The sequence below is a fragment of the Cheilinus undulatus genome, linkage group 6 (genome assembly GCF_018320785.1).
Source record: "Cheilinus undulatus linkage group 6, ASM1832078v1, whole genome shotgun sequence".
Classification (NCBI taxonomy): Eukaryota; Metazoa; Chordata; class Actinopteri; order Labriformes; family Labridae; genus Cheilinus; species Cheilinus undulatus.
The window spans coordinates 7,861,855-7,876,379 of record NC_054870.1 but is presented as its reverse complement, the minus strand read 5'-3'; the positions used below and the strand labels follow the sequence as shown (position 1 = coordinate 7,876,379).

The 14,525-nt window shown below is 43.2% G+C and overlaps 2 protein-coding genes across 3 annotated transcripts in view; both read right to left on the bottom strand.

Moving 5' to 3' along the window:
• On the bottom strand, nt 1-10,286 carry polr1b (RNA polymerase I subunit B). Its single transcript, XM_041790284.1, has 15 exons — nt 10,059-10,286; nt 8,413-8,580; nt 8,086-8,232; nt 7,835-7,967; nt 6,456-6,592; nt 5,406-5,629; nt 4,792-4,963; nt 4,126-4,297; nt 3,770-4,051; nt 3,558-3,691; nt 3,312-3,482; nt 3,079-3,235; nt 1,667-1,863; nt 1,343-1,593; nt 1-1,122 (listed from the first exon to the last, which is right to left on the bottom strand). Exons 1-15 carry the CDS (start codon nt 10,233-10,235, stop codon nt 240-242), a joined length of 3,405 nt encoding a protein of 1,134 aa, XP_041646218.1. The 5' UTR covers nt 10,236-10,286; the 3' UTR covers nt 1-239.
• A 1,134-nt stretch (nt 10,287-11,420) lies between these two features.
• zswim8 (zinc finger, SWIM-type containing 8) overlaps nt 11,421-14,525 on the bottom strand; it is a 39,264-nt gene continuing 36,159 nt past the window's right edge. For both annotated transcript variants that reach the window (XM_041789368.1, XM_041789367.1), the window contains 3 exons: nt 14,222-14,341; nt 13,927-14,105; nt 11,421-12,857 (listed from right to left, as the gene is read on the bottom strand). In XM_041789368.1, coding sequence (XP_041645302.1) covers nt 12,654-12,857; nt 13,927-14,105; nt 14,222-14,341 — 503 coding nt within the window. In that variant the 3' untranslated portion in view covers nt 11,421-12,653. The remainder of the gene's footprint in view (nt 12,858-13,926; nt 14,106-14,221; nt 14,342-14,525) is intronic.

Below are 14,525 nucleotides of genomic sequence, written 5' to 3'. Positions count from 1 at the left end.
TGAAAATAAAACTTTATTATTATTACATGGTATCTTCAATATACTGTGAAGAACACTTTCATGCTGCTGGTTTTTTCATATAAAGTCTCATTCTTTTTAAAAAACACTTGGTGGAGCAAAAAGATCCAAGACCTGTGTGAACTATCACAGTACAGTCTCTCTGTCTCTGCAGCAGCTTCAAAAGAAGTAAACAGTCAATACTGATCACATGACCAGTCACATGATCCCACAGGTTAAACTCATTTCACCTGCAGTCGGACTCTGATGTTCATGGCGGCCAGCTCAGCCACAAAGTACCTAAAAACATAGGGCACAGACACTGAGTCGATGGCTTCACTGCTGCCGCAAAGCAGGCAAACGGTCTTACGCTGCCTCATGGATGACCAAGAGGGAGGGGGCTTCTCCAGCAGAGGGGACAGCAGGCTACCACAGTCCACGCATACCTGAGCCACAGAGCGGTCCGAGCAGTTGAACAGACGGTCATGCAGCAGGAAGGACGAGCCATGAGCCAGCAGAGCGTCTCGCTCCATCTCTCCAAAGCGGATTCCACCCTGGATGTTCCTTCCTCCCACCGGCTGATTGGTCACCTTGTCCCGGGCCCCTGTTGTCCTCACCTGGAACTTGTCGGACACCATGTGACGCAGGCGCTGGTAGTACACGACCCCAATAAAGATGTCAGCCTCCAGCTCCAGTCCGCTCATCCCACTGTACAGACGTTCCGTGCCGTAGTAGTTGTACCCCCCCGCCCGCAGCATCTGGCCGAAGTAGTCGAGAGCTGAGGCATCCTCGGAAAAGGTGAAGGGCGTGGCGTCATGGCTTAGGCCATGAAGGGCCCCGGACTTCCCCGCCATGCTCTCGATCAGCATGCCGATGGTCATACGTGAGGGGAAGCCGTGCGGGTTGAACAGAATGTCGGGGCACATGCCGCTCTCAGTAAACGGCATGTCCTCGGTAGGCCACAGACGGCTCAAGATGCCTTTCTGGCCGTGGCGGCTGGCGAACTTGTCCCCGATGGTCGGATTCCGAGGGATCCGGATCGTGATGCAGATTCGTTTAAAACGACCCGAGCCTGAGTCATTACTGCAGATCTTTATGTTGTCCACCACACATGACTCCTGGTTCCTGTCAGAAAGAGAAAGAGGGGCCAAATCTTAAAAAGCACACCATGACTTAAAGTTTTTTAGATATTGCTACTCCGACCTCTTCAACTTTTCCCTTCTACATTTTCATACAAATATCTGAACTTTCTGCTCCTGACATTTTAAAACCAGACACATCAAATGCATTTTAAAGTACTGTGTTTTAACGAGTGTTTTAAGAAGTCAATCAAAAATGTCTGTACTTGTAGTAGGTGATGAAGCTCTGTCCTGTGTTCAGGTTGATGTAGCCATAGAACGGATCTCCGTACTGCAGCGTGGAGCCGATATGAGGAAGACCATCAGCATCCAGCTTGTCGCCTGCTTTAGGGTCTCCAGGTTTTATCCCAAACACAATACTGTCATCTCCCCGGACTTTTTCTGCTAGGTCAACCAGCTCCGTCTTGTAGATGCTGCCGTGAGCGAAGCCGCGCTCCCATGAGGACTTGTTCACAATCTGTGAAGAAACATCCATGTCAGGTTCCACTCTTCTTCTATGCTTTCATCAAAGCAGCTGCAGAAACACTCACCATGGCATCCTCCATGTCGTAGCCTGTGTAGGAGATGACGGCTACAATGGCATTGGTGCCACTTGGGTAATTGTCAAGGTCATAGCGGTCGTACATGCTGGGCCGGACAAGAGGGCTCTGAGGCGTCTGTAGGCGGTACAGTTTGTTATCAGAGCGGTCCATGAAGGAGTGCAGAGGAAATCCCATCGTCTGCTTACCTGAAAACCACACAAACACATGGAGCTTTACAACATGATACACACAAATTAATACTTCACAAGCTTCTTCAGATTTGACAGCCTTCTGGCATGGACCTTCGTCATCAGTTCACCCCACAAATTTTCAACAGGACTGAAGTCAGGGCTTTGTGCAGGACAGTCAAAAATGTTCACTTTGATCCTCTGAAGGTACACAGTTCTTCACCAGGAGCCACGTCTGTTTTCAGTCATAGTCGTATTGGAAGACAAATTAACAACACAGACCCAATGTTGCGGCTGGCTGTTTAAGGTTTTCTTTCTTAATCTTCAAATATCCTCCTTCCTTCATGATTCCTTCCACCTTTATGAGATTCCCTGTTCCAGATGCACTGAAGCATCTCCAAAACATAATACTCCCACCACCCTATTTCTCTGTTGGGATGGCGTTCTTTGGGTTATATGCCTCCCTTCTTTCTCTAAATATAAGCAACATCTCTATAGGCAAGAAGCTCTAGTTTGGTCTCATCTTACCAAAAGACATGCTTCCAGTATGTATAATCTTTCCCCAGGTTGTCCACCAGTCTGGCATGAAGGTTTCTCTTCTGCAGAAGTAGAGTTTTTCTTGGTCTGTTCCTGTGCAGGGCTCTAGTAAAGGTCCTTCTGACTTAGTTAAGTCCTTCTCTAGTGTCTTCGCAGTCTTACTGGAGTCTTTAGACACATCTCTCACTGGTTTTCTTTCTAGATTCTTTGAAATCTTTCTCTTCCTACCTCTGCCAGGCTTGGTCTGGACTGTGTGGCTCTCATTGAACTTCCTGATTATACTTCTCACTCCACTTCTTGACACCTGAAAATGCTGTGATAACTTTGTACATCCTCCTGCTCTGTGAGAATTAACTTCAGTTTTAACTTTATTTTAAGAGCGCTAAGCTTTACATCATTACACAACAGTAGCTTGTGCTATGGCTCAACAACACGGTCAGTTCCAAAAGAGACTAATAATTTGACCATAGTAGTTTTTGATTTTTGTGAAATCATTCTGTTTCTGTTTGCAAACAGAATAATGTAAGCATCCAAAAGAAAAACTATTTTTAGAAGTTCTGTTAAAAATTCTTTGCTCTATTTAACAAAACTTGGGAAACACTTAAAAAAATTAAACCTTCATAGGGCGACTTATAATTTCATCCTTATCTGTAAATTTAAGCTGACTACTATGTTTGTAGCGTGCCTCAGACTGACCCATCTGACACTGGTACATGTTCCTGGGGCTCTGGTTGTGGTCAGAGTACGGGATGAAGTTAGCGACCACGCTCAGCATGCTGTGAGGAAACAGCTCCTGATGAGTCGTCACACCGGTCTCCACTTCATCTTCCATCACACCAACGTTGATGTACAGCTGGACAAGAGATGCACAGATCAATAATTAATAACCAATTTACTGTGAGCTATTAAAGAATGGGTGAAGACCTCACCTGTTCAAAGGTGCCGATAAGCTCCTCCCTCCCCAGCGCCAGGTTTCTGACAGGGCGGACCATCCTGCACGGAGTGGTGAACAGGAACAGACCTGGATAAAGACTGGCCTTTCCTGTTTTAGGAACCAGAACCACCTCAGTCCATGGAGGGATCTTCTTCTCCCTCAGCACCTGAGAGGGCAAAGGTCAAAGGTCAGCTCCCTACACAGGTAACAGGTTCAGGTTAATCTGAGTCAGCTGTTTTACCTTAAACCTGCGGATGGAGTCCACCACCACCTGAGCTAGATCGGGCTCCACCCAGCCCACCACTGCCCCGTCCAACACCACTGGGTAACAGTCTGAGAACGGCCGGCCAGGTGAGCTATCCACTGGAGTCACACCTGAGACAGAAGAGAAGAGGTTTCATTGATAAGACTCCATCAGTCTCCAGTGACTCCTGTATCGATCTGTAAACCCACCCAGGGAGCAGAGCAGTGCTGGCAGAGTAACAGTGGACAGACTCTGAGCTACGATCTCACAGCTGGCTGTCATGTGGTTCATGAGTCCACATGGCTCTCCATCTGGTGTGTGGACTGGGCACATGAAGCCCCAGGACTCAGGCAGAAGCTTCCTGACTGATGTGGTCCTCATCTTGGCGAAGGCAGCTCCACGGTGCACACAGCGGAAGTGAGACAGGTAACGGATGAAGTTCAGTTTGTCAGCGACGACACACAGCCCCGTGTTCTGCAGCATGCCCAACCCTGAACACAAAGAAAGCGTTATCATTGAAGGAACTTTATCTTATTAACAGGACTATCAGAGCTAAAGTCGGTACCTGTTTTGGAGCTCAGATTCCCCGTGGCAAGCAGGTATTCAAAGGCTTTGGTGATGTCAGAGCCTGAGTTGAAGATCTTCATCATATTCTCAGCTGTCCATCCCCCACTCATTCTGCTAAAACGTTTATCAATGGAGAGCTTCACTGACACCAACCAGGCCGACAGACGCTCCTGATGGAGAAGTAGGGGTTAAACTGTGCCTATTAACATGTTGTCTTTGTTTAAATTTAAAACACATGAAAAGAAAGCAGCATGTACACTTCATGAAAGCAGTCAAAACCTGATCATGGTCCTAACAGACTTTGATCCATTAGGCCATGCCAAAGTATTATTGTTAACATTGAAAGTCTCAGTCTCTCAAAAAATTTTTTCAGATTCTTCTCCTCAGGTGAGCTTACATAGCAGCTTTCTGTAACACACCTGAACCTGTCTAGTTAGAACACAATCTATTTTGTTTTGTGTTGTTAATAAGTCTGATTTCAAAAATATACATCCTCCTCTGATAACCGTCTTTAATCTAAGTGTTAAGCAGAACAGAAGAATTAAAGAGAATCATCGGGAAAATATTAATGTTAGTGAACCTTGCTGTTGGTGTTTTAAATAGTTTCAAACTAGTCCAGGTAGAAAAGGTAAACTAGGTAGAGCAGTTAGAGTTAGTGTCTCACCTTGAGGAACATGAGGTAAAGCTGACCAGGCGTCAGCACCTCCTGACACATGATGCTGTCAGGGTTTTCCTCCAAACACTCCTGCTTAGCAAAGGTGAACAACTTTCTGGTCATCATACACAGCAGGTAAAACTTCTCCACATCAGAGCGCAGGTGGATCAGGATACACTCACTGTAACAATCACACAGAGAATAACACACTTTAATCTATTTGATTTACTCCATGCTGTTACTTAAATGTCATCCCATGTAAACTCACAGGGTACTTGTGTTATCGTATCAGCCCACTGTGGACCCGTCATTCCACACACTACAGATGTGTGAGTCTGTAGACTATTTTCTTCCTTAAATATCCTGTTTAACAGCTCCTCTAAAATCTGAAACACTTGATATCTTTACATGCATTTAGAAAAGTTATACTATAGTGTAATTTATATTGTGTTATAGTGTCTATATCACTCAGGTTATCTTCACTCTGAATTGTGTGTTTTTGTTGTGCAGTGCTTTTAATTACATTGTATACATTTACTGCATAATTGCTGCTGCATATTCATGTATAAATCTGTTATATACTTAGTGTGCAGTATTTTGGTAGTTGTGGAAATTCTACTCACTTTATGAGATATCGTGCACACTGCTCATGTGTGTACCACTCAGGTAGACCCATCTTCACTCTAAACCTCTCACCCAGGTAGGAAAGGGCGGCACTTTGGGTGTAGCAGCCCTCCTCCATCACCACACGCAACATCTCACAGACACACGACCTGAAGAACGAGTTCTCCTCCAGACCTCTCATCAGCTCCTGCTGCACCTGGACGTCCGACCAGTCTACCAGAGCCTGACAAAGACCAGAGGAATCATTAGAATACTTATCACACATTAAGTGATTATTTTGTAATCTGAGGTCCACCAAATGGACCACAGAAACAGCAGAGGATACCATATTTATTATATTTGGCTCTGTAACATATCATTAAGAGAAATAATGGCTGTTTCAGGTGTTAAAAAGCAGAGACAAGGTGTCAGCTATTAGGATAGGGTCATTATATTTAACTAAAACTAACTAAAAACTAAAAATAGATTGTAATGTTGACAATGTCTTAGGGCTGGACAATTAATTGAAATTTGATCGTGATTTCAATTTTGGCTTCTCACGATTATAAAAACATTATAATCAAAGAAAAACGATTAATGTGCTGCACGGCGCGGTGTGTATGCAAGTTCCTATGCTGTAAAAGCGCTATGAATGCACCTGTGTTGCGTGTGCAAGCTGCAGCAAGCGTGTGACGTATGTGGATCAATAATACGAGGAGCGAGCGATTAAAAACATGACAGAACGGCAGCCTTTGGCTGAGAAGAAGGGTAGGACATAGTAGGACAATTTGCATGTTGCAAATTTTACAGGAGTGCAGGTAGATTGGGTTTTTAGTTTTATTTATTGTTTTTTATTGCTATTATTTAATATATTATTATTATTATTATTATTATTTTACTTGTTACTAATTTATTTTTCATTGTTCTTTTAAGTTGTGCTTCAATAAATACTCAAGTTTTGAAATCAATGAATAATCATGTTTATTGATCGTGATTTCAATATCAATCAAAATAATCGTGATTATTATTTTTGCCATAATCGTCCAGCCCTACAATGTCTTGTTTCTGACCTTTAGAGCAAAGCCAAGTGGGAGGAAGAAGAGTTCTTTGTTGTAGATGAAGTTCAACATGACCGTCCCGTTCTCCAGGTAATGAAGGTTCATGTTTACTGCTGAATGCTCCTCCTTCACACACCTTATTGAGATACCTAAGACAGAGAGGAGGAGGGTTTTTATAATATATACTGCTGATTGTCTGATTTTGTTAGGTTGTAAGGTTGTGAAAATTTCAATAGATAAATATGTTTTCATAACCACATGCTTTAGATAATAACCATTATTTTTATGTTCAACAACAAAAAGCAGAAAAGTGTTTATCAATATTTAGTTTAAGCACTGCTGACAACAAACAAAATAGGGATTTAGAGAAATAAGATACTATTTTCTGATTACTTCACAGCAGCTATGCTTTATAGATCTTAAAAACATGTTGACACTTCGATACAAACGTGCAGGAAGGATAAGCTTTGTGAGTGATAGCTGCTGAAGTTGCTCTTCATCCTTGCTTAGACCGGCTCAGACTTCACAATTTTTCTGGTCATTCACGATGGCACCATGTCAGACTATGCGACCAAAATCTTGTCCCATCTTGGCCGACAGTCTGGCCAAACTACAAGAGTGATCCCGACCACTCACCACTGTCCTGTGACTGAGTGCAGTTCACGGGTTGTCTGGGAGGCGGGTCAGGGAGTGTCAGTCACTCTCTTTTGCTCGTAAAAAAGGAAAATAAGAAACATGTACCAAGAGGAGGACAATTTGGACTGGCTCTCCTTCAGATAGAACTTATGGTATGCATGTGATAACGTAAATATAATAATAGAAGGGAGAAAAGGGGAGTCTTGTAAATGATGATGCAAAGACAAGGAGCTAATGCTTTCCTGTTGTAGACATCAGGATTCACATCGTTGACGTCAGATCAGGGTGTCAAACTACATGACAATGTAAGAAAAATTCAGACATGCTGGTCTTGCTGAGTTGTGGTCATGGGGCGTCTTGGACGTGTTGTTAATTGTGTCACACCACAAGACCGTTTGTAGTTTCCGTTTGCTGATGAGCTACAACGTTGCAGTCAGGCTAAAATCGGACTGGATTTGTGTAGTCTGAGCTGGCCTTTAGTGTTCGTCTCTACCTCATCCTCCGTTATTACAGGGGCAAATGTCTATTTAGCATCTCATAGCACACATTAACATCATCCTGCAGTCTAGCAAAGACTACAGGACAGGATGTTATCATTTCAGGTGGTCTTGTCAATTTAAAGTGGTATTACCATACTGAGTGTACCATCTAAGTTAGAAGTTTATCATTTGAGGTGGTACTGTTATATTTTAGGTGGCATTACTGTACTGGGTGTTTTGTGTGAGGTGGCACTGCATAAACTAAGGTGGTATTACCATACTGGGTGTATCCCTGTCCTCGGCTCTTCCACTTTGGTCGGGACATGGCGATGGGGTAGTTCCTTCTTGGCATGATCAACATCCTGATTACCTTCTCAATCCCATTCACTATAAAGTACCCGCCCATTTCCTGTTCAAGTTAGAATAAAACTTCATTTATAAACATGGAACATTTGTGTGGGTTTGAGTATATTACCTGTGCTTCACTGTGGTGCGCGTGTGTATATATGTAAAGATGAGTGTATCACCTGTGCCTCCTCGTGATGCTCCACCAGCCCTCGCGGGCTCAGTCCGTGCAGGTTGCACAGTTTGGACTTCACCATAATTGGCAGTTGACCCAAAGACTGTTTGATGATTCCTTTAGGAACGCCATTCACCGACCAGCTGATGTCTGCCTGAAATCAAACCATAGAGTCATCATCTGCTCATAAAGTAAAATGAAGTATATAATGTAAATATATGATGTGCATAGCATTACATACATTGTAAACTATGCCCACTTGGATAATAAACATAGAGAATTATATACATAACAAATAATATACTAATATAAGGAGCATGCGTGTGCAACATACCACCATCTTGCCCTTGTACGAACACCTCCTCCCTCTGCACTCTGCAGGAAACACCTTCATCTCCCTGCAGATGCTGCCTTTGGCCACCATTGGGCTGTATATAGTTGCTTCAACAAATGACAGACTGATCCGTTCATTTTTGACCGCGAACTCAAGAGGGGGTATCGACTGAAAACAAAGGAAAAAGAGGAACGATTCAAAACTTACCAACAAAAAACAAACAATGCAGTTTTTGGAATAATGAAACTCGAACAGCTCGCCTGTATCGAAGTTTCCATGTGTGAACAGAAGGAAAATAACATGAAAACAAACTCCCCCTGTTATCCTCCACACTGTAACACTTCTAACTATGCCACTCCAAAAGCCTTTTTGTCTTTTTAAGCTGCTCAGAGGTGGACTTAATGGCGCGTTGCAGATAACTGTCCTGCTGCATAACTAACGTGCACTTGAGCTTAAGGTCATAAACTGATTTCTAGACATTCTCCTTCAGGATTTTCTGGTAGACAGCAGGATTCATGGTTCTGTATATTAGGGCAAGTCGTTCAGGCCCTGAAGCGGTAAAGAAGCTCCGGACCATCACACTGCCACCTCCATGTTTAACTGTTGGCATGATGTTCTTCTGATTAAATGCTGTGTTAGTTTTGTGCAAGATGTAACTGGACGCACACCTTCCAAAAGTTCAACTTTTGTCTCGTCTTTCCACAGAATATTTTCCCCAAATCTTTGGGCTCATTAAGATTATTTTTTGGCAAGGTGAGCCTTTGTGTTCCTTTTGGTCATTGTTGGTTTTGGCCTCTTAACTCTCCCATGGTCGTCACTTTTCCCAGTGTCTTTCTTATGGCTGAATCGTGAACACTGACCCTTAACTGAGTCACGTCTTTCGATGTTGTCCTGGGTTCTTTTGTGACCTCCTGGATGAGTGGTTAATGCGCTCTTGGGAATAATTTTGGTAGGCTGACCACTACTAGGAAGTTTCACCGCTGTCCCAAGTGTTCTCCATTTGTGGATAATGGCTCTCACTGTGGTTGGCTGGAGTCCCTATGCCTTATAACTGGTGTTGTATCCCTTTGTAGAACGATTATATTACCTTGTTTTACTCCCCCACACAGGGCCAGGAAGGTTGCAGTGCATTTTTTTCCCTTAATATAAATGAAATCATAATTGTTGAGCTGTGTTTTGTCTTGACCCAGGCTATCTTTGTCTAACACCAAAATATGTTTGATGATCTGAAACACTGAAGTGTGATAAATATGGAAAAAAATGTCAGACAAGGGGCAAGCATAATTTTTACAGCCCTGAAGAAACAGTCTGACTGCTCAGGTTTGTGGATAATTCAGAGTATAAAGGAGCTCTTACAGTTTACCTCCAGCGTTTAATACCTTCAATAAATCTGTTGAGCTCCAATAAAGCTGTCGGTGGACACCGAGCTTAAATAATATACTGTTATTTATTTTAATTATAAAATACCCAGTTTATTCATGACTCTAAACTTCATGGATCTCTCTGGTTTAAGCATGACCCTGGGTTTAAACACACATGTATCCGGTTTCACGTGTATTGAGCATGTTAACTGGATACTTTCAGATATATTTAGGTGTCTAAACAGGTTAAGGGTTAGGTGTATAATGATAAAATACCCGGGTTACCTGTATAACCCGGCTCAGCCCCTCAGTGACCGCCTGGTCGAAAGACTCGATATGGGCTCGTGTCAGGTCCTGGACGGTCGCGAGCTGCTCCTCCTCCAGGTGACCGAAATTTTGCCTGGTCAAGTTTTGCAGACTCGGTCCAGTTTGCAAGTTAGTCCACTTTGAAGAGGGATCCATGCTTGTTCGGCTTCATGTGCTTGTTTACCACATGTGTATGTGCGACCCGGAAGTACATCTCCCTGTCACCGGAACTTTCTTCTTCTGTCCTCTAAAGCTTACACAGTCTGAGTGCTGACGTAATTTGCCGCCATCTGGTGGTGAAAATGGTCATTCTTATGATTCCAGCAAACACTGATCACCTGCGAAAATATCTCTTCCTCTTGTCATGTTTGAATGTTTCTCATCACATAAATTGTGTTATTATAAGGTAAAATTTCTACTTTATTTCTTCAGTGCAGGGGTTCCAGAAGTTTTCAGCTCTTGATCCCTAAAATGACAGCGCAGTGGACCAGGGACCCCCACGTCCCTGACGATGGTTACAGCATACCATGAAGCATTGGCTGTATGCACAAATAAGGCTGGAGCAATACACCTTCATCTGCTGGTCTTCTTCATTCATCCACATCCCATACACTTTAAAGTGTGATTTTTTTTCAGGACAGAAATGTGTTACTTTGTTCACCCTCAAACTTTAAAGTGTGTGTTTTAAGGACTGAGGTTTTAGGTCAGAATTACATTTAAATATCAGTTTTGATATCTGCACTGACTAAAACAACTCTTTAAACATTAAGCATATGATATATTGGAAACAAAAATAATATCAGGTATTGAATAGAGGAAAGAAATGGGCTTTTAATAGCTGTCTTCTCACTAGATGTCTGACTGTCCAAAACACTTAAGCCACACTCAACCATTCACACTAGACTCCCTGTCTTGGCCAGGACACTCTTGTAAATAAGATTTTTAATCTCAGTGAGGTTTTTTCCTGGTCAAATAAAGTCAAACAAAATAAATAAACACTCAAACACCGATGGTTGATGCTGCCGTCAGGAGTGTTGACATGTGTTGAACACCTGACCCTCAGCTATACCTGGCCCACTGTGGCAAACTGTTAAAAAATAATGATTTACCTATTTTCTTTGGTATTGACAAAGAGTAGCTCATTCAGCTAAACATGTTCAAATAAAGATATGTGATCGCAAAAATAAAAAATAAGTTTGAGAAAAATATTTTTGATTTATTTCTCCTCATGGTTCAGCTCTGAGCAGGTGGGTGCAGGTACAGAACCTGGAGGCAGAATCAGGACCTGGTGTGATAAAGTAATAAATAAAAGACTTGGAGTCTTCAGTGTTTTAACGTCTTTATTAAGTAAACTCTACACTTTAGTATTGCTTTGATTTTTTTTATTCTTTTCTTTCTAAATAAGAACTTTTTAATCACATATAGAATTTTTTTATTGAGCTACACTGTAAAGAATATAAAAATATCACTGAACTTTTTTCTACGCAGTCACACCTTCACCTGTGACGTCCAATCAGAATCCATATCACAACCTGTGACATCCAATCAGAGTCAAGATCACAACCTGTGGCGTCCAATCAGAAGCCAGAAACACTGAGCTGCCGGGATGGATGGAGCGTCGATGTGTTGAAACAGCACCATAATGGTCAAAAACCACACTGAGGGGGGTTAAGGTCCATGAGGAAGGAGGGGGGAGTCAGACCTCCTGACTTCAAACAAAAGCTTTTTTTTTTTTTTTTTCTGATTAAACTAAGGAGCTTCTTCTCTTTCTGTTTTTCTAGTTTAATAAAACGGATCTTGTTGTTGCTTCAAAATAAATCTCAGACTGAACTCTGACATTTTTCATTTTGGTCAAAGTCCAAAAATCAGTGACAGAAAATTCGATTTAAATTTTTATATAAAGATGTTATTTGGAAAAATGAGGAGACAGCATGTGGACAGAAAACTCAGACACACACCAAGTTGATCTTCAGGAGGTCTGAGACATATCATGGTCCCCAAGGTCTGATCCTGATGGTCTTCACTGAGCCCTGGATCCAAAGGGGTCGGCTGGTTCTGGAGTTTTAGACTGAAATGTAAAAATGGATCAAAACAACAAACGCCCCTTATCATCATCCTCCCCCCTCACTCCTCTTCTTCTTCAGGTTCTTTTAAAGTATCAAAAGATTAAACAAAAACAGGAAGTTCTTAGTCTGCAAGAGTTTCAAAATAAAGCTCTGGGTATGCAGAAATCCACAGAGACAGGAAGGACACAGACTAGTCAGACGGATTCGAAGAACAGAAGAAACAAAGGAGGACACAAAGAAGGAGGCGAGGGGAGGATGGAGGACAAAGCCCCTCCTTAAAGTCTTGGATGACGGAAACACAAATACAAACGTGAAGGGAAGGGGTCTGATTGTACTTCCTCTGTGCAGTCTGTATCAGGGTCAGGACCCTGATAGATCCACCATGTTTTTGTCTCAGAGATAAAATGAGGGTGTGGGGTGGGGGTCTCAGATCCCCTCACAGCCCCTGTCATTTTCCTTTTGTGGTCCTCAGAAGCCTCCATCAGGGAGAAAAGCCTCAGCCTACCCCTCAGGGAGAGAAGGTGGCCATCTCCAGGCTGATCCTCTGCCACAGCTCCTTGGTCTGCTTGCCTCTCTTCAGGTTCTGCAGGACGTCGTTGAACTGCATCATCCCGACCGGCGTCAGACAGAACGCCCCCCGAGCGCTGCGGATGATGTTCACAAAGTCGTCATAGTCTGCAGGCGTCAGGTGGATCAGCCGGTGGTGGATATACTGGATGGGAATGGGGAAGAGGGAGGGACAAAGAGAGATAAGAGTGGAGGCTGAATCAAACAACATCCTAGAGAAGCTTTCCACACAGAAAGAGGAGTAGAAGGACTAAGGCTGGAAATCAAATCTGCACCTGATGCTTTGAGGCCTCTTATGGGACATGGTCTTCTAAAGACTGAAATAAAGTTGATCTCCACACAACACTGAAAAGGTGTGGCTGCAAAGACAGCCAAACAACGTCCACAACCCTCGGCATCTCAGAGAGAGTCTCATCTACATCTGACACCACCTCATCTTAAGTTTTAGGTGAGTCTTTCCCTGGAGCATAGAGGAACTATTGGTTGGGTTCAGCTGTCAAAAGGTTTACCTTAACCACCTTCAGGCTAATGTAAAGTGCCTCTCTATAATCTCCCCAGACTCCTCACAACAACTTCTTGCTTTTACAACCATAGAAACCCAAGGCCACCTGGCCACTAGATAAATATCTGCTACTCTCAGAGAACCCAAGGTTAACCGTTGTGAGAGAACCATTTCTTCAAGCTGGTGGAAAGTTATTGGGTTACCACCGATACACTGAAGGCCTTTTGGTCATGACTCTGGAATAGAAGGAGGATTTCAACATGACTCACTCAAACTTCACTTTGTTTCCCCTGTGTTGCAAAAAAACAGCCCTGCAGATGTAGGAACTGAAGACCCTATGGACAGGGCCTCTGCCAGATGCTCCATGTCCATGGACATTAATATGAAACTAAAGAGAATCATCAGCTTTGTCCTGAGGAGTCCAAGTATCAGGTTCACTGATTCATCAAACCAGTGTTTGTAAAGGACAATATGTGAGTAGCACTGGAGTCAGAAAATGTTCAGATCAGCTGTATGGCTGATTTCAGCAGATTTCTGCAGGTTTCCATCTACTTGGATTTGCATATCAGTTAGCCCTTTAGCCTGTTTGTGCAGGTGGTTTGTATGTGGCTAAGCTCAACAGGGGCGCACAGAATGTAAACCTACCCAATGCTACTCAACTGCAGACCAAACTATCCGTCTGTATACAGTCTCAGGTGTCTGTCAGTGTTACCTGCAGGTAGGCCTGCTGGCAGCGCTGCACCAACTGATGGAAAGCAGGTGTTCTCAGATGGGCGTGGATGTGGGCAGGGTTTAGCCTCTGTAGAGCCTCCATGATGATCTCCTGCAGGACGAACGGACTCAGGACGCCTTTCGCTGCTCCCACACAGAACTGATACACATAGTTCACCCCTGAAAACCAGACAGAGAGGAGAGGGTTAAGTTTCACATAATGTGACTCTTCAATGATCCATTGTAGTTTAATATAATAAAAACTAGATCATCCATCATGTTCCCTGGTGTCTCACCGAGTCTGGCAGCGAGTCCCAAAAGCCACTTGACATCCTCAGTGTAGGGTGGGCTTCTGGAGAAGTTGTTGGGGTGATCATTGTGAGCTCGTCTGCCCAGCATCTCCAGAGCCAGCATTCCTACACACACAATGTGTTACAATACTTTACACAAACCAAATGTTCGTTTTCACCCAGCTACACAAACCCTGCTTTAGTAAGGTGGCATTCTCACAGATACAGCGAGTATTACAGATACACTAGCAATGACATAGTGAAGATAAGTATTTATCACAGTGTTGCACTGTAGTACAGGTACTTTGTT

Coding starts and splice junctions, on each gene's coding strand:
- polr1b (XM_041790284.1), bottom strand. CDS start 10,235: ATGGATCCCTCTTCAAAGTGGACTAACTTGCAAACTGGACCGAGTCTG. Junction 5,630..6,455: donor CACTTGGCTTTGCTCTAAAG/GTCAGAAACAAG, acceptor GGTCTTTGTCAG/GCTCTGGTAGACTGGTCGGA. Junction 3,236..3,311: donor TTATCGGCACCTTTGAACAG/GTGAGGTCTTCA, acceptor TCTCTTGTCCAG/CTGTACATCAACGTTGGTGT.